Source organism: Astatotilapia calliptera, chromosome 20 (assembly GCF_900246225.1).
Source record: "Astatotilapia calliptera chromosome 20, fAstCal1.2, whole genome shotgun sequence".
Lineage (NCBI taxonomy): Eukaryota > Metazoa > Chordata > Actinopteri > Cichliformes > Cichlidae > Astatotilapia > Astatotilapia calliptera.
Genome location: NC_039321.1, coordinates 28,808,875 through 28,832,070, shown reverse-complemented (window position 1 = coordinate 28,832,070; position 23,196 = coordinate 28,808,875). Strand labels below are relative to the sequence as shown.

At 40.3% G+C, this 23,196-nt stretch overlaps 1 protein-coding gene across 1 annotated transcript; it reads right to left on the bottom strand.

Annotated features, from left to right (window-relative positions):
• Window positions 1-1,040: 1,040 nt before the first annotated feature.
• On the bottom strand, window positions 1,041-21,287 carry LOC113013327 (beta-1,4 N-acetylgalactosaminyltransferase 1). Its single transcript, XM_075410366.1, is given in 12 exon segments — window positions 1,041-1,691; window positions 1,870-2,107; window positions 15,031-15,171; window positions 15,722-15,909; window positions 16,012-16,104; window positions 16,973-17,153; window positions 17,251-17,288; window positions 17,617-17,723; window positions 18,088-18,270; window positions 18,345-18,556; window positions 21,224-21,263; window positions 21,265-21,287. Coding segments are annotated over 12 exon segments (1,656 nt in total). The 3' UTR covers window positions 1,041-1,479.
• Window positions 21,288-23,196: the final 1,909 nt, after the last annotated feature.

Genomic DNA, 23,196 nt, shown 5'->3' with positions numbered 1-23,196 from the left:
TGTTCCATCGGATTTGGGAAAGAAGTGCAAGGCCACTATTTGCTAAAGGAGTGTCACTTAAACTCGAAATGTAAGTCATATTTTCTGTTTAAAGATTGACTGTCAATCTGTTGGGTGCTCACTCTCTCTTACACAGTTTTTCTGTGTTATTACTTAGCCAGAAAACAAGAAATTTAATATAAAAAATAAACAGGAAATGGATGCTAAGGTTTTTTTTTCAAACAAATAAACAAACAAACAAACAAACGATACACTCTAAAAAATATTAAACAAGCATTTTTAGAAATACTGTTAAGAAAAGACAGAGACAGCATCTGTTTACGTAAATTACTGACTAAAGGTTTCATAGATTAAATTTAGAGACACAGTCACAGCAGCAGGATATTGCGAAATCACTGACATTAGGGGAGAGGGAAAAAACAAAGAGTGCTGACCTGAGTGTTTGTTATGGTCGCTGACCTCTAGTGGCTCTCCCTCTGTCAGAGTTTTTTTTCTCCCTTTCCTGTGTTCCAGGTCTGCCTCATGAGCCGCAGCTGAGGTGTATTGCAGCTCGTCAGCCACGGCATATCTCAAACCGCCACGCCCCTTCCACTTTCCCCCATTTCTTTCTTTCTTTATTGTGAGCAACGGTGTGCCTTTACAGTGGTAATTGGTTAATCACAGTGGAAGCAGGTAGGGGTTCTCTGCCATTTTTGTTTCAATCGTTTTCTCCTGCTTTTGCTAGACAGGGAGCTCAGCCATTGTATTTTGTTTTCGGCTAAAGAGTTCTTGGTTCATTTCTTAGTTAAAGAGGGTGTTTTATTTGTTGTTTTGGCCTTGGAGACCCTGAAGAAAAGAGCTTCCCTGTGTTCATCTTTACTTTAGTAGTTTTGTGCAATAAATCATGTTTAATGACATTTTTCAGTAGTTTTCTTTTTCACTTTGTGTCCCCCCCACCCCAGTTAACACTTCGTTTCTAAGTGGGGCATAACAGTATCCTACTAAAAATACATACAAATGAAACAACTTAAACAACAAAAACAATCATGTGACACTGGGCATTAGTTTACAAAGCCATTTTTATCAAACTGGAACTGTTTTGCTGTAGAATACTTGCTGCTATATTGTGACTTGCAACAACGTACCTTTTTCTTAACTCCATTTTTTTAGAACCCGTTTAAATAAAATAAATAAATAAAAATGCGGTGCTTCACAAGCTGAAGCTATTTATTATGTAACTGAAGATTTTCCTTTTCAGTGTCAACATTTTGCAAATCAGTTTGAAACGCTTTGAAAACAGTCAAAAGGCGATTTACAAGTTTCCAGAGAGTTGCTAGAAACACTACAAGCCACAAACATAAAAAACAAAAAAAAAAGAAAGCAAAAACCAACCTTGGATACCAAAGATCATAACTGGGTAATCCACCCAGTTCTTTTGTCAGTAAAAGCCAAAATAAACAGTTTGTCTTATTTTACCCGAGCAAAACTATTTCTCACACTTCATTGACTGGTCATGCATTTGAACCTGTTCTTAAAGTAGAAGATTTCATTATGAGTTTTAGCATTCGTGGCTGACGATGAGTAGCGGAATTTTTCATAGGCTTTTTGTACGTCTGTTTTACTCCAGGGTAGTATGATCTTTGACGCGTGACTCACAATGACGTCACTACAGGAGCCGATGTGGAGGTGGCCAAGAGCGTCGATGAAGAACTCTGCAAAAAGAAAGTATTCCATTTTCCACAAGCCTTGATTTTGTGCCACTTTACTTTTTTTCATTGCGAAGAAACTCATCAATGTAATTTCTACAAGTTCTATAAGTTCTACACAAGTAACACAAATTCCTTAAGGATTATTGAAGTATTGTGATTCTGATAACAATTAATAACTCACCTAGATGGGCCTGCCGTGCGAGGCGCGGGTCAAATCCAACCTGCTGCACTTTGACCGTCCGCGCCATGAAGAAGTTGATGACAGCATCAGCTACCACGCAGTTGGGAAATCCTTTGATGGCATGGTGGTAGCCAAGTCTGATATGTAAGCAGTCACCCTCGTTTCCGCCATCCTCCACCGATATGGTGTGACGATAAGTTGCAGTGTAACCTGTCACCTCTCTGACTGCACCACCAACCTGAAATCAGTAAGACAATAATGTTAAGGCAGAAAAGATATGCATGGTTTCAAGAAGCAATACGTTGACTAGGCCACCATTGCAACTTGGATCTGGGCCCTATTTCTGGAGTAGTGTTCAAAATTTTTAAAAATTACAGAAAAACAAAAAAACAAAGAAAAACAGTCTGACAACTGTGAGTTTCTTCTCTTCAAGAAAGGCTGATCATTGATTTAGGGTTGTGCGTCAGTACGGAAAGAAAGCCATTGTTAGCAGTTTTCAGTTCGAGCACAAACTGATAGAAGCTGGCTTAATCGACTTTGTGAATGTTGCTCCCCAGTTAACCATGTGCATGGGCAGCCATAGAAAGCTATGATTAGCTACCAAACCTGGTTTTACCAAGTAAAATGCTAAATCTGAGCACATTTTAATGAGCACTAAATAGCTGACCTTTGCTTTTCACTGGTAGTTAACAAAGTTAACAAAACACAGCTTCACAGTTTTTCCAAATGTTTTCTGGAACAGACCAGGTTTCTTTTTTTTGGAGACCTGAAAAGCACTTTGGATCAACTCCTGTGGCTTTAAATCTGCTGTAGAAATGACAATGACATATTTTATTCAAGCATTTTCATAGTTCATTTGAGGTATATTTTTGTTGTTCCAAAAAATATATATTATTTAACACCTTTCAATAGGTAGAATATATCATATGACTGCCTGAACACAGTCTATAGGTAATCGGATTGCTGAAACGACTAACTGAGCAATAACATTTTGAAAATCAAAGTTAAGCAATGCTGAAGATATAACATCATCTATTACAACTGAATCCTTACTTTCACTGTTGTATGAGTTATTCATATCTCATGTAACTGCATATTCTTTGCCTAGCTGAAAGGACTCTGCCAGTGACCTCAGTCTCTGCGCAGTCTCTGGATCTGTCTGAGGGATTTTCCTCCTTTAGTATTTGTTTTCTTTTGCTGCTTGTTCTCTTTTTTGTGCTTCTTCCATATGCGGACATAAAATGGTGTTATCACAGTAGAGAATTTCCTTTCTACGAACTATTTCCAGTGTTTTCATTTCCATCTGGAAAATCCCTTTACAGGATGTCTGTTTCTGACTCACACAGCCTGTGTGTCAGTGCTCAGAGTTGCCCTTGAATGGAAATGTAAATAATAAAAAGAAATCCAAATTTTTTGCAAAGTGCACATATGAGAGAATAGTAACTTGAAAAGATTTCCAATTTTGGCCAATTGATAATGTCTACAGGAGCTGATGGACAACCAATCCCACAGGGTACCCACTCACAGCCCCCCCAGCCTCCACCCTCCCCCAACTTCCTCAGCCTTTGATGTCAACAGCATTCTTTTGCATTCAACAGTTGCAGCATTCCTGTGTCCTTGCTGCTGTTGATATCAAGTGCAGAGGAAATAAATAAGACAAAACAGAAACATAGCAAGTCATTCACAGCTTGGGGAATATTTCCTCCTGTGAGCCTGAGCAAAATATGTTTTGATCTTTATTTTTTGAAAGATAATTTAACTATTTTGCATGAAAATAATATCTTACAATTGCTTTTTCCCCCGCAAAATTGTGATTTTGAAAAAAAAAAAATCGTAAGTCTTTTGTAGTGGACATCGGGTCATGTCTTGATCACAGGATGATGTGGTGTAATGTAATGACATCGTTTCCATGTGTGGATTTCTGAACATTAGAACTGCATCTGAACACTAAAACATAATTTTAAGCAATAACTTCTCATAGTCAAGCTTTTTGATTAAACTTCAATCTGCTGACCCAATAGTCACCTAAATGTTGTTAGATCACATCACCCATGGCACCAATAATGGTCATGCGTGGTATGACCGAGCTGAGTGAGGAAGAACTGTGGAAGATGAGTCACAGTCAGTGCTGAAAGGAGATGGCACTAAAGGCACTAAAGCAGGAACAGGAAAGCAGGGGCATAAATGACGACATCCAGAGCCCTATACAATACTTCTTATTCATTATGGATAAGAAGTATTGTATAGGGCTCTGAAGTTGTGGGAATTGGTTTCTCAAATGCCATACAGGACAGCGGCCCATCTTTCTATGGTCTCAGCAGATTGAGACAGCCTTGTCGCATACTGTTTAAGAGAGGTCTCACCTTCCAGAGGTCCCTTACCAGAGACATCAAGATCATTTGTTACTTTGATCTTAAAGAGTCTGTCTTAATTTACTGAACTGACTAAAACAAAGAACCAGTAAATGCAGATTCTAGGTTATCTGAGTTTTTCCACAAACACTGGTATGTTTTCAGTTTAAATGCTATCTACAGAGATGAGCTGATCTGTCTGTGTTTTATGTGCTTTGACATTTGTCTTTCTCAAACCTTTACTGTTTGATCTTATCAGAGAGCTACCACTCTTGGCAGTTGTGACCAGGTGTTCTGCTTTCATGTTTCATGCAGATTTCTATATGGTTGAAACTGAACTGACAAAGACAGGAGATGTGTGTGTCTAATGCAGTTATAGCCCCAGAGGGGCCGATGGCGCGATATGGCAGCCTCGCTTCTGTCAGTCTGCTCCAGGGCAGCTGTGGCTACAACTGTAGCTGCCTCCACCAGTGTGTGAATGTGAGAGTGAATGAATAGTGGTATTGTAAAGCACTTTGAGGGCCCCAAAAAGCGCTATATAAATGCAATCCATCATTATTATTATCATTATTATTGCATACTATGATACTAACTGCAGAAATCAACAGTGTAAATAGTTAAATAAATCTAACTTTTAGTTGATGTTTTTAATCTGTCACACTACCAGGCCTCACTTCCACCCCGTCTGAAATCCTACACCATAGTCCCCTTACCAAAAGAAAAAAGACAAATCACCCACAACCTGCCTGAATGAGTATCGGCCAGTAGTTTGATACTCACCAATTTGCCTACAGGGCTAACAGGTCTACTGAGGACGCTGCTGCTCTCCATGCTACCCTGTCCCACCTGAAGCAGAGGAGCTCCGCACACCTCTTTATTGATTTAAGCTTTGCCTTTAACACCACCCTCCCTCACAGATTGGTGAGCAAGCTGTTGACCCTAGGACTCCCATAATCCACCTGTCTATGGATTAAGGACTTTCTGACAAACCGGACACAAGGGTGGGTCCCCACATTTCCTCGGCCATCAGCATCAGCACCGGCTCTCCCCAGGACTGTGTGCTGAGCCCAATGCTCTTCACACTATACACATATGACTGTGCCCCCGCTCACCACAGTAACACCATCATAAAATCTGCAGACGACCCACTGTGGTCGGGCTCATCCCTGGGGGAGGATGAATCTGCCTACAGGGACAAAGTGGAGCAGCTGACAGCATTGTGCAGGGACAACAGCCTGCTCCTGAACACAACCAAGACAAAGGAGATTGTTGTGGATTTCAGAAAAAAGAAAATGGACATTAAACCTCTTTACATCAATGGAGATGGGGTGGAAACATGGGCAGAAATCTGTGCCATCAGAAACTGAATTTGAATAAGGTAAATTTGAATTGCTGAGATTGAATCTGAATTGTAACTTGAATAAATGCTTTTGAAAACTGAATTTGAATTAGTCTAATTTGAAATTGAATTTTATATTTTGAAAATGAATTGATTTGCTTTGAAACTGCATTTTATCCTTTAAAAATTCAGCTCTCGCATAATTTCAGTTTCACTTCTCACGATTCAGTTTCAGTTCTACAATTCAGTTTTTTGGAACTTACATCCGGTTCCGGTTCAAGCGCAGATTAATAGAACTACGTTTTACTAGCGGACCGAAAGTGTTACTGACGGGAATCTACAGCGTCTTGAGCTGAATTAAGACTTCAGAAGTCATTCGTCATGTCGAATGACCAGCGGATAAACTCTCAGGTTGGTAATAAATGTACTACATGTATAAGAACAAGCGTCATGTTAACAAATGATAGCCGTACGGTAACTTTTATGCTTATTGTAGCTGTTAGCTAAAAACGCTAATTTAGCGTAGTTTGCCCTGAATTCAGCTTTGACAAACAAATATGATCGACTGTTTCTAGTAGAATTCCAAAGTTGTCATCTTGTACCCTCTCAGAGTACCCCCTCTGTATGCTTGCAGAGACCCCTACAGTAGGGAAACATGCAAAACGGTGTCCAAACCTTTGTATTTTAGCTTTATTTATGTCTTACACAGCATCCCAACTCTTTAGCTAACTTAATAACTTTAGCTAAAGTGAATAGTTAGTCTAATTCATTAGTGCAGCATTACTGGATCACCTCTGTTTGAAGTGATATAATATGATATATAACTATCACTGAAACAGCAAACTTTGTAAATAAGCAAACAACACTTCTCATTCTCTAAACGTTTGGCCACAGCTGTAGATTACACTATCAGTGCTTGTTCATTCTTGAAAATAATTACATTTCTAAATTTACTTTGTGCATTTACAGGTAAACAATATCTAATATTTTATCTAAATGACTGCTTTGTTTTTGAAATGGGTGAAGAGCCTGAGGCCGGTGACAGCCCAGTTCTACTCTTAAGTACATCCTTACGGTGGCTCACAGGACAAGGCCACATTCCTGTCCTGCCAGAAGAGAAGAGAAACTTCAGAGTCTTCATGCAGTTCAACCACACCTGTCATATTCCATATGACAGGGGCCTCAAACTCCAGTCCTCAAGGGCCAGTGTCATGCAACTTTTCCATGCCCTCGAGGACTGGAGTTTGAGACCCCTGCTGTATGGTGTTCATGCTGTTTTCTACCCCACAGTTACAGCATGTCTGACTGCCTGTTCAGCATATGCAAAAATATATGATGAGTTTAAGCATGTGATGACTAAGGCCTTCCATTATGGTCCTATCGTTGTTCTATTGAGAGCATCCTGTGCTACTCCCTCTGTGGTTTTCCAGCTGCACGACAGCGCAGGAAAAAAAAAGTTCAGGGGATTGTAAATATTGCCCAGGGGATCATTGGATATACTCAACCGCTTCTGCTGTCTCAGGAAAGGAGGAAATATAAAAGACTCCTCAAACCCCACTCATAATCTTTTTTGAACTGCTGCCATCAGGCAAAAGATACAAGAGCATCAGAACAAAGACTAATAGACTAGATAGCAGTTTCTACTCTCTAGCTGTTAGGGCTTTGAATCACAAGTAATCACCTACAATTCAAACTGGCAAATAGTGCAATGGATGACATCCTGTGCTATAGTGTTTATGTGCAATAAGGTTCTATTTATTATTACTGAATACCATGCTCTACTTTTTTATTCTATTCTTTTGTAATTATACTTAAACTTTCTTTTGACACTGCAATTAATTTCGTTATACTTGTTACAGTGATAAAGGTGTGTGTGTGTGTGTGTGTGTGTGTGTGTGTGTGTATAAAGGTTCTTATTTAGTTTTCTACACGTCTTCTCATTCATAATGATATCATGTCTTCTTCTGACCTTTCACCTCCATGTTCCAATGTCTGACTTCCCTTTCACAATTTTAAGTAAACTCTAGACTCATCTGTCTCTCTTCCTCTTTAAGTATGGACACAGATTAAAAATCTATGGTAGTGGTTCAGAGTTACCGAATTAAAGTTTTGTTTTGGAAGGTAAAGTTACTGTAGTTTTCTCAAATCCCACTAAAATCCAAGTTAAGACAAAGACATTAAAGAAGCGATTTGGGTTTTAGCAACAGAATCATTTAACTTCACTTGTGGCCACAAAATGTGAAACATATCAATTCCTGTTATTCTGAAAGGAAATGTCACGTACTCTGTTAACCCAGCCTCCACAAATGTGGTAATAGAAAGCCCAGAGATGGACTCACAGAGGTTGACTCACAGAGATTGCACAAATGGTGCTTGACATAGAGCTTTCAGATTCACAAGAGAACAAGATGGCGCCGAGTATGGCAGCCTCGTCGCGAGCTCCCCCAAGCAACAGCTTTTTTCTGTGTTTAATTTTACTTTTCCTTCATTTTTTCGCGAGTAGCACATGTCTCCTTGTGTACGACCGACAAACCTTACTGGACATAAAAGACGGTCTTTCTTATAACTTTCCGGAGTTCAAGTTTTGCAACACGAACGCTCCGTTTGCAGACCCCCCATTCATCTCACCTGAGACGCCTTTGTTCTCTGGCCCTGGAGGCCGCAAACGCCGACGCAGAGGGAGAAGATCTGGCGCTCTGGTTCGACTGAGACGGCGCACTAACAGACCACCGTTACCCAGTTTATTACTGGCTAATGTGCAGTCTCTGGAGAACAAGCTGTGCGAGCTTCGGGCACGGATCTCATTCCAGCGAGAGATGCGGGACTGCTGCGTGATCTGCCTCACAGAAACCTGGCTATCGGACAAGGTACCGGACTCCGCAATACAACTACCGGGGTTCTCCGTGCATCGCGCGGACAGGTCACAGGATCTTACTGGGAAAAGCAGAGGCGGTGGTGTGTGTTTCATGATCAACAACAGCTGGTGTGATTATGCGAACGTGCACCCGGTCAAATCCTTCTGCTCACCGGACCTGGAGTACCTGATGATTAAGTGCCGGCCATTCTGGCTACCGAGGGAATTTACAGCAGTGATTATTACGGCTGTTTACATTCCCCCACAAGCCGACACTGACCGAGCACTCAGGGAACTGTACAGCGCGATCAGCAGTGAGGAAACCGCACACCCAGAGGCAGCGTTTATCACAGCCGGAGACTTTAATAAGGGAAACCTGAAGAAAGTCTCACCCAAACTCCACCAACACATCCATTTTAACACTCGTGGAGATCGGCTACTCGACCACTGCTACACCTCTTTCCGGGACGCGTACAAAGCCCTCCCCCGCGCCCCATTCGGCCAATCAGATCACCGCTCCATCCTGCTCCTGCCCGCCTACAGGCAGAAGCTGAAACAGGAAGCTCCAACCCGGAGGGCGGTGCACTGTTGGACGGACCAATCGGAGTCTCCGCTGCGGGACTGTTTTGATCACGCGGACTGGGAAATGTTTCACGTGGCTGCTAGGGACATTGATGAGTACACAGACTCAGTCTGCGGATTTATCAGGAAATGCGTGGAAGATGTCGTCCCATCCAGAACAGTCAAATCCTTCCCAAATCAAAAACCCTGGATTAACGGAGATGTTCGCGCGGCACGGAACACCGCCTTTGCCTCCGCGAACACATCGGACTACAAACACGCACATTACCAACTCCGGAAGACGATCAAAGCAGCCAAACGTGAGTACAGGGACAGGGTGGAGCAACAGTTTGACAACCCTCGGAGTATGTGGCAGGGACTAAACACGATCACAGACTTTAGAGGGAAAACCAGCACACCGCAGACCACGGCCTCTCTGTGTGAGGATCTAAACGTATTCTACGCTAGATTCGACACAGCGAACACCATGAGACCGGACAGTGTGCGCACCGCGGATGACGTCAGTGCGCACACTGTGTCTGAGGAGGATGTGCGGAAGTGCTTCAGGAAGGTGAACGCACGCAAAGCTACTGGTCCGGACGGGATTCCCGGCCGCGTCCTCAAGTCATGCGCGGCTCAGCTGGCTGGAGTGTTCACGCACATCTTCAACCTTTCCCTCTCTCTGTCTGTAGTCCCAGCCTGCTTCAAAATGGCCACCATCGTCCCTGTACCCAAATCCTCCACCATCTCCTCATTGAACGACTGGCGACCTGTAGCCCTGACCCCCATCGTAAGCAAATGCTTCGAGAAGCTGGTCAGGGACTTCATCTGCTCTGCACTACCCGACTCACTGGACCCTCTACAGTTCGCATACTGCCACAACAGGTCCACTGATGATGCCATAGCCCTGACACTACACACTGCCCTGTCACACCTGGAGAAGAGAGACACGTATGTGAGAATGCTGTTTGTAGATTACAGCTCAGCATTCAATACCATCGTTCCCTCGAAGCTGGACAGGAAACTGCAGGATCTAGGACTGAGCAGCTCCCTCTGCAGCTGGATCCTTAGCTTCCTGTCTGACAGACGCCAAGTGGTCAGACTGGGCAGCATCACCTCATCCCCCGTCACACTGAACACTGGTGCTCCACAGGGGTGTGTACTGAGCCCTCTCCTGTACTCACTCTACACCTACGACTGCACAGCCACTAACAGCTCCAACATCATTGTGAAGTTTGCGGACGACACTACAGTGGTGGGTCTTATCACCAACAGTGATGAGACGGCTTACAGGGAGGAGGTCAGCGCCCTGACCCACTGGTGTCAAGACAACCATCTCACCCTCAACGTCGCAAAGACAAAAGGAGTTGATAGTGGACTTCCGGAGGTGCAGAGAAGTACACACCCCCATCACCATCAACGGCGCTGCTGTGGAGAGAGTGAGCAGCTTCCGGTTCCTTGGTGTACATCTGGCTGAGGATCTTACGTGGTCAGTACACACAAACAAAACAGTGAAGAAGGCGCAGCAGCGCCTCTTCTTTCTCAGGAGACTGAAAAGATTCGGCATGAGCCCCCGCATCCTCAGGACCTTCTATCACTGTGCCATTGAGAGCATCCTCACTGGATGCATCACCACCTGGTATGGCAACAGCACCGCCTACAACTGCAAAGCTCTCCAGAGAGTAGTGCGGTGCTCTGAACGGATAATTGGAGGTGAGCTTCCCTCCCTCCAAGACATCTACAGGAAGCGGTGCCTGAGGAAAGCGGGGAGGATCATCAAGGACTCCAGTCACCCCAGCCATAAACTGTTCAGACTGCTTCCATCAGGAAGGAGGTTCTGCAGCATCCGGTCCCGTACCAGCAGACTGAGAGACAGCTTCTTCCATCAGGCCATCAGACTGCTGAACACGTCATAGACACCTCAGCTTCACTACTGGAACTTTAACATTATGCACTCCATACTGTACAGTAACGCCACTTGTTTTGCACATGTCTCACTCTGTATATTTTATTTTATATATTTTATTTATTGTTTACTCTATTTAATTTGTAAAATATGTGTACACACACACACACACACACACACACACACACACACACACACACACACACACACACACGTAGAAAAATATTTAGTATACACATCCAGAAAAGCATATACTATTATATAGTGTAGATATATTTATTAGTTTCAGATGTAGCCATTCTTGTATTTTGCTTGTTTACATTATTGTATTTTGCACAACTCTGTTGCTTGTGAAGCTCGCACACAAGAATTTCACTCACATGTGCTGTACCAATGTACCTGCACATGTGATGTGACAATAAAAGTGATTTGATTTTGATTTGATTTGAGATTCATGGCACCCACAGAGGGGAAAAGTGAACTCAGAATCAGAAAGGGTTTTATTGCCAAATGTTGAGCAGGTTTACAACATTAGGAAATTGCTGCGGTGCTTCAGTGCAAACATAGTGTCATAAATTACGCTTAAATAGACATGAAAATAAGAATAAGAATTAAAAGTGCTAAGTAGATAGATATATACATGATATATACATGAGTGCAGGTAGTGATCAGTGCCAAACATGGAATGATGCAGTGAACACAGCGTAGGGTCATGTGTTAGTGGTGGGAACAGTCATACGGTTATTGTTCATGTGTCCGACAGCAGAGGGGAAGTGCTGGGTTTTTAAGAGGATGTGGAATGAAACTTATTTTTTTTTAACATTTTGCCTTTTCAGAAAGGACATTTACTGGTAAAAGCACAAATCACCACACACCTTCAGTGTTGGGGAGTAACGGAATACATGTACCGCCGTTACATATTTAAAATACAAAATATGAGTAACTGTATTCCGTTACAGTTACCGTTTATAAAGGTGGTATTTAGAATACAGTTACTTTGTTGAAACTTGTTGAAACAATAAGTTCCGTTGGAGCAGTCTTTCAACGCCTCTCTCTGTCTCTCGCTAGTGTAGCCGGATGGGCTACTCGCCCTTCTTTTTCTCTCTCGCTCGCTCTACCACCCTCGCTCTCTCTCCGCTGCACTCGCTCCTTGTATCATGTGATTGGGTTAATTAGGAACCCACCTGCATATTGATTACAGGGGGGTGTTTACCTGTATAAAGGGAAGCCGGTTTTTTGTTGGATCATTCCTCCCGAGCTTCTGGTGCGATACAGCAGTAAATGCTGGCCTATTGGTTAATTTACCGATACAATCGGATTATGTGACTGCTACAGGTAGGCCTCCTTTCGACCTCTTTCTCTCAAAAGTCAGCAACTGGTAGTCATAATTCTGTGGCCCGCTACAGCGCGGCTGTTTCTCTTTCTTTACTCCAGCTGTGGTGGAGAGACGCGTTCACCGTACAGTACAGCGCCTCCAGTCTTGGGGTAAGCCCGCTTATATTATAGCTGCTAGTATTTGTAAATTGGAGACGATTAAGGTTATCTTTGCCTTTTTTTTGTTTGTAGGGTTTGATTGCTGCTGCACCTTCTCAGGGACCAACTGCCTGATTTTTAAGCAAAGAGTCGAGACGCCTGCCTAGCTGCTGTCTTGTCTTGTCTTGTCTTGTCTTGTTTTTATTAAGTAGGCTCACTTTTTTTTTTTTTTTTGGTTCGCCTGGTGTTCTTCTATTTTATTTTGGACTGTTGCTCGTACCCACGCTTCTGTGATCGGGCGGAAGTGACACTCTGCCCGAGCGTTGTGCTGAGACTCCAAATCGCCTGGGTTGCCGGTCTCAGCCGGTGGGGAGCCAGACCGGCCTACGCCTGAGAATAATTATTACCAGCACGAGTGGTAGTTTGACCCGTGGGGTATAAGCCTTTCCTGTGTGTGCGTGTGTGATTTCTTTTATTAAAGTGTGTTTTAGTTTTTTGATGATCTGTAGCGAGCCTGACGCTCAGTGTCCTTTTTATCCTTTTAACATATTTTTCTGTGTTTTATTTCAGTGAACGGAGGACGAGCCAGTGGCTCTGGGACCTCAGGTGGTGGGTCGTTTTCACACTTTCTTTTGTACAGCACTGGGTGGGCTGCAGTGATTCTTTTTGTGTGATTTTTCTTTTGGTTCCACGGCTGCTGGTAAGTCCAAGTTCCACGATTGTTTTATTTTTTTACTGTAGGACACTGTCAATAATGACGCTACATCTTGACTTTTAATATTTTATTTATTTTTTTCTATAAATAAAACTGTTTTAGTATTGGAAGCCAACCTGCCTCAGTGTGCATCCTTGAATCTGTGCGGAGTCCTTTTATTCCTTTTATCTATTTATCTTAAATATATTTCCTGGGGGTGCAATTCCCCTAGGTGGCGTTGTCAAGTTTATTATTTTGTTTATAACCCCGCCGACCACTTGGTCACAATAGCAAAGTTGACCCAGACAACAAAGTAAAGCTAGTTTTCGGCTACGAGCCCGACGTATTAGCCAGAGGTCCCTTTACTACGGTTCGGAGCCGCGGACCTTCAGTAACAGTAATAAATCACAGCAATTAGTACATTCATGTAGTTGTAAACAGCATGATAATATATTATTATTATTTGCATACCAGATTGGTGTACTGTTAATTTGATACATGGTAAATAATCGGTTAAAGTTTTCTAAGTTTAAGGTAAGGGCAGAGGTCACTTCCTGTTTTGGGAAAAAAGGTCAGAAGCTGCTCATGGTGAATGTCAAAGAAGAAATAAAAAGTCCTAAGTTCCAAATACACCGTTTGTCTACTTGCAGGCCAAAGTGGTATGTTTGTTTATATTTTGTGAATTTTATATTGCAATATGTTTGCTGAAATATAATTTCCTTGTACATATGCATTCACCAGTTCTACGGTGTACCTGTGTACGTTAAGAGAAGCACAGTAAACATCAGTAAAGAAGAACTCTCGTGCCTCTCGCGTATGTGTGCAAGCCGGCATACAAACAATTACATTGTTTGCATTCGTTGCCTGCATGGTAGAACACCGTGGACAAAGAGGACAAAATGTGTCAAATATACAAATTATCCATCAAAAGTTGTAGCATACTCCAATTTTTCCCGTTATTTATTGCAATTTGTGTCATGAAGCCCAGTGAATAGCTTGAAATGGTACAAAGGTCAGTGGTGAACTGCCAGAGGTTTAGAGGAAAAAAAAAAAAAAAAAGGTAAGGTTACCCAAAACTGAAAAATAATGTACATTTCAGAATTATACAAAAAGGCCTTTTCAGGGAACACAAAATGGGATAACAATTTAAAGCTGTTCTGCAGCAATGGAGGTTGATCAAGCTTTGAAAGCTGGTGCTACAAGTTGCTACAGGTTTTCCAGCTTTTCTGGATTACTTACAAACCCCCTCTGTCTGCATAAAAGCAGTGTTGAAACACACTGTGGTACCATACGCTCGTGAGCATCAGTTGAACAGTATTGTACTGCAGAAAGTAGTGCGTTGCTAGCAAAAAAAAAAATCTTTCCCACAGAGACTTTGCAAGGAAAGTCAACGTGTGCGTGAGTACAAGTAAAGGGACTCAGAAACTGGGACAAACTGACAGGAAGAGGTCTGGCAGACCCAAAGCCACAACAGCTTTTGTGATAGGCGGCTAACAGGAAACTGCATGACTTTCAATTTAAATAAATAAATAAATAAAAAATTGGGTTTCCTAAAACTTTTGACTGGTAATTCAGATCTACATCACCACTGCACTTCCAAAACTGGCACCCAAGACTTGTCATCAGGGCAATTTCAGGGAAAAGAAATGTAAAACGCAGTCACCATTTCCCTTCTGCTCCTGACTATAAGTAATAAATGAATGAATAAATAGAAACATACAGTGGCAGAAAATTATGACACGAAAAGGAAGTTAACTTGTATTTTACAAGTTAATCTTGTAAAATGGTAATTCTAGTGATTAAATTTCTTTCAGCAACAACTGAATATTCTGCTCATAATCAAAGATTGTAAGGGCACAGTGACATTGCGCTTTTCTAATTACTAGTTTGCATATTTGCATGAAGTTTCAGGCCACTCCTTTAAGCTCACTTTAAAAACAAAACAAAACAACCAAACAAACAAAAACAACTGCATCGTCTTACCAGATCCAGAGTGGTCTTTTCTAGGATGTCCACCATCTTCTCCAACTTGGTGTTTGCAGTAAAGATGAAATCATCATCCACCCAGAGTACATATTTGGTGATTACCTGAGACACTGCCAGGTTTCTACCTGCAAACCAACCCTGTATAAACAAAAGCAATCAATAATAGAATAACCACAGTAAAAATGGCAAAGCAGGATCCTATTTGAGGAAGCAGGTCAAACTGACTGAGATGAGCAACTCTGAGTTTTGGTTCCAGAACAGTTTTGGGCAGAGAGAAGAAAGCGATTATCAGGGGAGCTCTGATACTAGGATTCACCATAGCAACAAGGAAATAGGTGGCACAAACTAAAGATAAAAGTATTACGTTTGAGGGCATTTTTAAATTGAATAAAAAACACAAAAACAAAGTAAATATGTTGCATTTGGGTCCTACAAATAAAGTAAACAAGGTGGTTAAAGTGAAGCAGAAGGGGAAGAGTTGGAGACCAACTCAGATTGTTGGAGAAAACCTGCCAGCAAGCAGGTTAAGTTCACAGTCTGTTATTCCAGTTATTGAAGTTAACTCTCTTTCTGGAACTCCCAGAAGAGTGTCCTTCATCTCAGGCTTAACAAACTCAGAGTTTTTCACTAACCTTGCTTCCTGGAATAGGGCCCAGGTTATTACATACAGAAACAGTAACTTGTTTACCTTTCCAAATGGCATAATGTAGTGTTCAATATGAGGACCAGTCACGGGCTGAGGGTGTTCATTATCATCTGCTATCACAATAGTGACGGTGGGATAATATTTTCTTATGCTGTCAATGAGATCTTTCAGTTTGTCATAGCGCAGAAAGGTCTTGGTGGCGATGGTAACTAGAGCTGTAATATTGTACTCTAAGGGAAACAAGAACAACAAATTAAATACTCATGTGACTTTTAAACACTGTGCATCAAAAAGCTAAACTTTACATGTGTTCATAGTAACTGCTCACGAACCTTTTTGGTATCCCGAGTTGTAAAGTTTCGGATTGTTTCTGTGTTCAATTTTGATGGTGAAAAATGACTGGTGATCTTTAGTTGCAAACTGAACTGCAGAATGAAACAAACAAACAAAATGATAAAGGCCAGCTGCAGAATTTATGGGCAGTTATCGTTGTGAAAATAACCTTTGCACATGAAGCTGTAAGCTGCATTTGCCTAAGCACAGCCCCGCCCTCAATGACATGTCTTAAAAAAACCCACTGGAGAAGCCTTCACTCACCTACTTCATTGGCTTTTAAACCATGTGGTCAAGTTGAATTTCTATTGGAACCTTCTGGACAAGAATATTCCTCAAACATTACATTGGTCAACTCCTTTTTATTTTTGTTGTGGTCAGTCCTATTTGTATATATTAGAGCTATTTCTTATACTTTATAAACATTGTAATATATCGATTTATTTAATTTAGTTCTGAGTATTCTGATCTGATTAAAGTAGTTTCTTTCTTGTCTTTACAAGTGTGACATATGCTGATGTTATCATCAACTAGGAGCTGAAAAAAACTGAATAGTACACTTACATTTTAACTTCTTGAAATACATAATGAGTCAAGAAATAGCAGTAAATGTAAAATGCACACGGCTGTCAGACTGCCATCTGTAACCTCCAGTTCACGGATATCATCTATCATTCTGTAATGGTTAATGCTTAGCTAGCATGTGTAAGCTCTTTAATCAAATACTGTCAATGCTTTAAAAAAATCTACTTGAGTTTAAATCTCCTTAAATTTGTATTCTAATGCCCACTTATTTATTTAATAGATAAGAAAATAATTGCTTGTATAAAGTTACGTACCAAACTTTGCCTTCCTTTCGTCTCATTGTGGGTGGGGGTGCACTAACTGTTTATATGTTCAAACAGGTTCATTCTACATTGCACTTTTAGTATCAGTTTCATATCCACATCATAGCTTTACTTGTGTCTGCTGTCTTCGGATGAAACACGATGTTTGTATAGGTGACAAACTGCAGTTGTTTGTTCAGAGCAGAGAGAAGAGGACTCGACAGAACCATGTTCTTCTCTCCCACTCCCTGGATGGAGACCATGTCCACCTTAGCAGCAACATCAAAACTTCCAAGTGTTGCAGTCAAAGATACCTGTTACAGGATAAGCATTGGTTGCAATAAAGAATTAAAAATAATCATATTTAAAATGATGACAAAAAAAAGTGCAAGACAATAATTGAGGCATTACCATGTGAACTGATCTTGTTTCTTCTTTAAGGGCTAAACCTGCAGAGAAACGGTTATTTTTGGAGACAAAGTGAAATTATATAAATACAAGATTTAAAAATATGCACCCATTTAAATAGCAGTTTTATTTCCTTTTTTTAACAAGAAAGTGCTCATGTAGAACACAGACGGTTAAGTTTTGTTTTGCTTTCTGTAGCTTTAAATAAAAAGACCACACATGCACTTAACCTTCCTGTGATTGTTCTGCATCCTGTATTATACCATGCACAGTGTTTTCAATCAAAGTAGGGCCCAGTGTAACTGACCTTTTAAAGGTAAAAGTTAGACTGGGTTTCAATGTTTTTTTGCATGTTAAATATGCCTTTACCAGGAATGATGATTGTCTTTAGGGGTCGCACCAGCACCCCCTGGGTAGGATACTGAAGAGGACTGTTGGCCTCAGCTACATTAAGCACATCTGCAGGATTGTAGGACCTTTGGAAACATGACAATGATATACACACACTACAACATAAAAGCTGTGAGTTTTTACAGTTGTAGTCTGTACACTTAGAGCAGTACAATTTATTTGATCAACTCAGGCTTGATAGTGAATTTAACAGGTGACATCTAAAAACCTAAATTCACGTATCCTCTTGTATATCTAAAATAAATAAAATATCTTACTTTAAAATATGATCATAGACAATTGCAGATTGTATCAAGAATGCCGTTCTGCTAAGTATATTAAAAGCCTCTTGGACGAAAAGGTTGCTTGATGTGGGAAAATTTCCAGATTGTCATCTAAAATCTTATAAACCATTCCTTATTTAATCAAAAGATGCAAAACATGCTTCACCTTTCTTGAAGGTTGTTGTACTCATCAGCTCTGTGCTGCTTTACACTTTCAGGATCAGGGTGGAGCTCCAAAAATGCTTGATCAAGATTGTGAGCCCACACGTGTGGAAAGAGCAGATTTGACAATGGTAGGTGAAAGGTTTCTTCATCAGCCTGGCATACGCAGGCATTTTGAGCCAAATGACTGTTGGAAATAACAAAGAGTTAAGTAATAGGAACAAAAACTTGAATTTAAAAGAAAAGGTCACACTTACACACCTTGCCATTTCCTCCTTTATGTGGTAGGAAATGTCCTTATAACCATTTGTGGCGTCTCCAATTTTCCCAGTGAAGAATTTTTTAATGGGCGTAACCTGGCTTGAGCTTATGTCAACTTCTTTGCTGCTAGGTTTCCAAAAATAACAGAGGGCGACCAGAAGAATTCCACTAAGCAAAGCAAGTTGAACACACTTCCTAGAACTGTTGTGCATCTAGAAAGAAAATTTGTATAGATATCATCAGGTTGATAAAGCAAAGTGGCTTGGGAGGGACAGACATTATGTGTTTCACACTGGAATTACTGTGTTTCAGTGGGTCATTGGAAACTTGAAATGAGCCTACACTTTATTAGTGCTCGATGGAAAACCTATCTAGGTGCAAGGCCGAAAGCCAGACATGCACACTGCAAACATGTGCTGAAGACTACAGTACAAAGTACTAAACCATAAAATAATTGAACTTGTAGACTTATAAAGTTTACCTAACTTTATTAGGACTGTCAAACCTTATTTGAAGACGTATTATGCTGCAGATGCACAAATCATCACGAGGAAATTATATCAAAACTCTAACTCCAGTATAGCTTTTTAGAGCTGCTCTACTACGGTACTGCTTATTTTGTCTTTCTTGTCAACAGGATGTGCTCTTTTTGAAGCATGTGGGTCTGCTGTTGACACAATTTTATGTGGTCTGAACTGGAAAATCATTGGTTGTGTAACCACAATCAAATTCAAATTTTATTTGTCACGTACACAGTCATACACAGTACGATATGCAGTGAAATGCTTAGACAACTGCTCGTGACCTAAAGAAAACAAAAAGGAAAAGGCTATGAATAGGATAGGAAATAAATATGAAAAATTAAAAAGGGTAAATTTAACTAGGAAGGAATAAAATATAAAAAAATGAAGGTTAAAAATGAAATAACTGTACAACAAAATACACAATACACAGTATAGAACTATATAAGAATGTATGAAGAAATATAAATAAATATATATATACACAATAACAGCAGTTTGTCGGTATCATAGTTTCTGTGGGATTTAATAAACAAAATCTACAACTACAGAACCTGTGTAGATAATCATTTGAAAGGCAGCAGGTCAAGTCTGTAGGACCATCTGTGATCGTTTGTAACCATCAATTAATCAATGTTGGTCTTTAATAGGTATTTTTATATAACTGACTGAGCTACATTGGCTGCTACTCCAGCGGACGCATAATCCTAACAACTGAAGTCTGAATGTAGCTGTAAATGGTTATGTTTGTGAAAAATTGTAGATCTGCTTTCATTTAATGTTTCCACTTTCCAAGATATTGTCAAGAAAATACAGACTTACTGACTTGCCAATTTAAGATGTCAAATTTGTGCTTCCAAAAGACACAAAAGGAAGTGTTATCATAATTTAAAGGAAGGAAACATTTTTTATTAAGAAGGAAACACACAATGCAAAGGAATAGATCAGCCTGACTACAGTAGGGAAGTTTAATTAATGTCTTTGATTTATTTGGTCCGTATTCTTCCCTCCTAATTAGTTCTTACTTTTAGAAAACATGACAATATTAGTACAATTTTGCTGTGCTGACATTATCATTTAAAAACTAGAGCTAGGGTTAATGTGTAGTGTGCAATGTGTTTGCTCTTTCTGTCATATGGAGGGCAACTAGCATTGCATGTGGGAAATAACTATCATTTATTTACTTGCACTCAGCCACTCATCACTGGCTGATAGTATTTCCTGCTTTATAGCCTGAATTATTGGATATGTCAGGTAATGAAACTAGCTTTTCGTTTCAACCTTCAGGAGGAACAGGTTTTTACCACGCACTGTGGTTTGTTGGAGGTTGTTACAGTAGCTTCCTTGTATGGCACTTATTAACAGTGATCACTTATCAATCAAGTTTCAGACCGAGGTCTCACACTCAAACATGCCCACTCTCATCTCAGTATTGGATGAACTGGGGGATATACATGTAGCAATGATATTACAAATGAACTGAGTGCTTGTTGAAGACTTCTGCACAGCAGTGTTTAAAGATATAACTTCGCATTTTGGAGTGCTACTGTACTCTTTCTTTCAGGCTTTAGTTTCAGACTTTAGTTTACAAATCAGCAGGTACAGGATGTAACGCGCAACAGTTCTTATCTATATATATCTATATATATATATATATATATATATTCTAGATAATTTTCTTTCTTTTAATTTATCCAGCTGAAAACGTAATATCTTGTATTAAATTAATATTTTATATTAAAACATATATTAAAACATCTTACCGAAATGGGATGCTGTCTAATTATTTTATATTTATTTACCTCTTGGTAGCTTATTTGCAGTACTTATAACCAGGCAAGGCAGCTTTAAAAACAGCTTGCAAACACTTTTAAAAAGTGTTTCTGTTCTTATTGATCACTGAGTCACTTGACGCAACAGATTTTACAGAAAATCGTTGGGATGCAGTGGAACAGGAAGTTCAAATCATGGTCGTTTGAGGAATGTTTCTAGAACCTCGCTGAATCTACGAAGCTCTGAAGGCAAAACCCAGTGCTAGCAAGAGCCTTAGTCAAATCAGCTCAAAATTAACTAGATCCTGGTACACCACAACGCTTTTTTTTTTTTTTTTTTTGATAAATAAACTTGGGGGCTAAACGATCATTCAAAAATGTTAGTTAGTGTTTTTGGCAAAATGAGAATGCTCCGTTTCATATTTTCTTAGACAATTAAAACTATTTAGCACAACATATTCGCACACATTGTAGCCCCATTACAAAGGGAAATGAAAGAAAACCACTGCACTCTGAATATAACCAGCAGCCTGCACTTTTTCAGAAGATATGTGACAGTAGTACAGGAAAAAGAAATGTTTCTTACTGTTGCTGCTTCCCTGCGATAAAGACGTTCTTTACGGCGGAGAACTCTCCAACCAGCTTTGCATAGGGTGCGTTCACGTGTTTGTGGGTTCTAGGCTGTCAGTACACGTTACAACTGACAGCCACACCTCATTTACAAACCAACTGCTTCCGACTGGTCAAAGTGTAAAACATTTTCTTTAAAAAGAAGGCCATTTTTGAAAGGTGCGAATGTCCCCTGAATGAAACCTGATTATTATCCATTCAGTGGTTTTGTAAAATTCATGTGGTGCTATAGTACTGTTACAAATTAATATATTGCCAAAACCACACTTGTTTTTAAGCTCACAATTTACTATAGTAAGGGTTGAAGCTAAAAGAAAATATGTTTGGAGAGTCAAAGGCTTAACATATACAAACATGATTAGAAAAGCCTCGTCAGTACCTACAATAACTTAAAAGTATTATAACCTTTTGGGTCACACCAGCCAGGCCGATTACAGGTTTTGTCTGTGTTCCATTGCTGCTCCCTTGTGGGCGACACAGAGTGTAACTCTGCAGGCCACTTTGGAGGTCTGTGCCTGTCAGAGATTTACAGTTAACAGTCAGGTGAATAAACAACACTGAGACACTCGAGATAGTTAACGTGCTGCACGGGTGAAATACTCAGAGAGCAATCACACCGAACTGCAGTATTCGTTTATTTTCATAGGTTACATCGTCAATATGCAAATATAATCACATTTCCTGTTATGCAGGTCCTGATGCTGTCTGTGTGTAAGCTGTGTGTGTCACGGAGTGTGTGTGCTACAAGTCAATTTCTAAGAATAAGATACTGCAAGTCAACTTCTGCGGATATGTATTTCTGTACTGATCTCTTGCGGTAAAGGTCACAGAGTCAGCTTCTTGTTTCAACAGAAAACTGTCTGGTGAAATATGTGAACATAAGTATAACATAACATTTGAAGCATAATCAAATAAAACAGTAAAAACTCCTTAACAGTGCCTTTTTTTCTTTTACAGTTTTTCCCTCATTTGCTTTGGTGCATTTCTCACAGAATTTATCTCTGCACCACTACTAAGGCTCTTCTCAAAACAATTAGTGCAAACTGCAAAACATGGTGGATAACTTGCAAAAGTGAGTCACTTCATCAAAAAGAAAAGTCAGTTGTTCAAAAGAAGTAGTCAATGCTTCAAAAGCAAGTCCCTTAATCAAAACAGATAATATATCCATCAAAAGCAAGTATTTATATCAAAGTGTCAGGGCTGTCACAATTACAAGTCACTACACCAGCACCTTTGGTCACAAAATCAAATGGTTTGAACATGTTCTCATTGTGACGGATTTCTTTGCAGGTGCTTCCCAATGACATGTCAAGTCTGGACAGCATGCACGGCATGTTGAAAACCATAAATTGTAAAGAAAAATCAAGACAGTTCATATGCACTCTTGATAATATTTAATTGAAACTGTTCACAGCATTGTGCAACTGGGGAAATACAGTAAATCAAACATTTTACAGCAAACATAAACTCACTTAGACAGTAAACCTTACTGCAGTAGTCATGAAACAAAAAACAAACAAACAAAAAAACCAGACACTGCTGCATATCAATCATTGATATTTAAACGCTCCCATCTGTCTGCCCACATATTTGCATCAACATCACAGTGAATGTCAGCTCTATCGATGCATCGGGGAAAGCATCTTCTGGAGTGTCGAATCCACCCTCTGCAGGACTCTGCTGTGATGTCATCACAAGCTGCATCCATAGCTGCTAGCAGGGTCATTTGGGTATGTGGATGCCTGTCATATACCTTCCACCTCCAGGAAGAGAAAAACTCCTCAATTGGATTTAGGAATGGCGTGTAAGGAGGAAGAAACTCCATAAGCATCCTGTCGTGTGCTGCAAACAACTGCCCGACTACAGCAGAGTGATGGAAGCTAACATTATCCCAAACCACTACATACATTGTCCGATTGTCACCAGGAT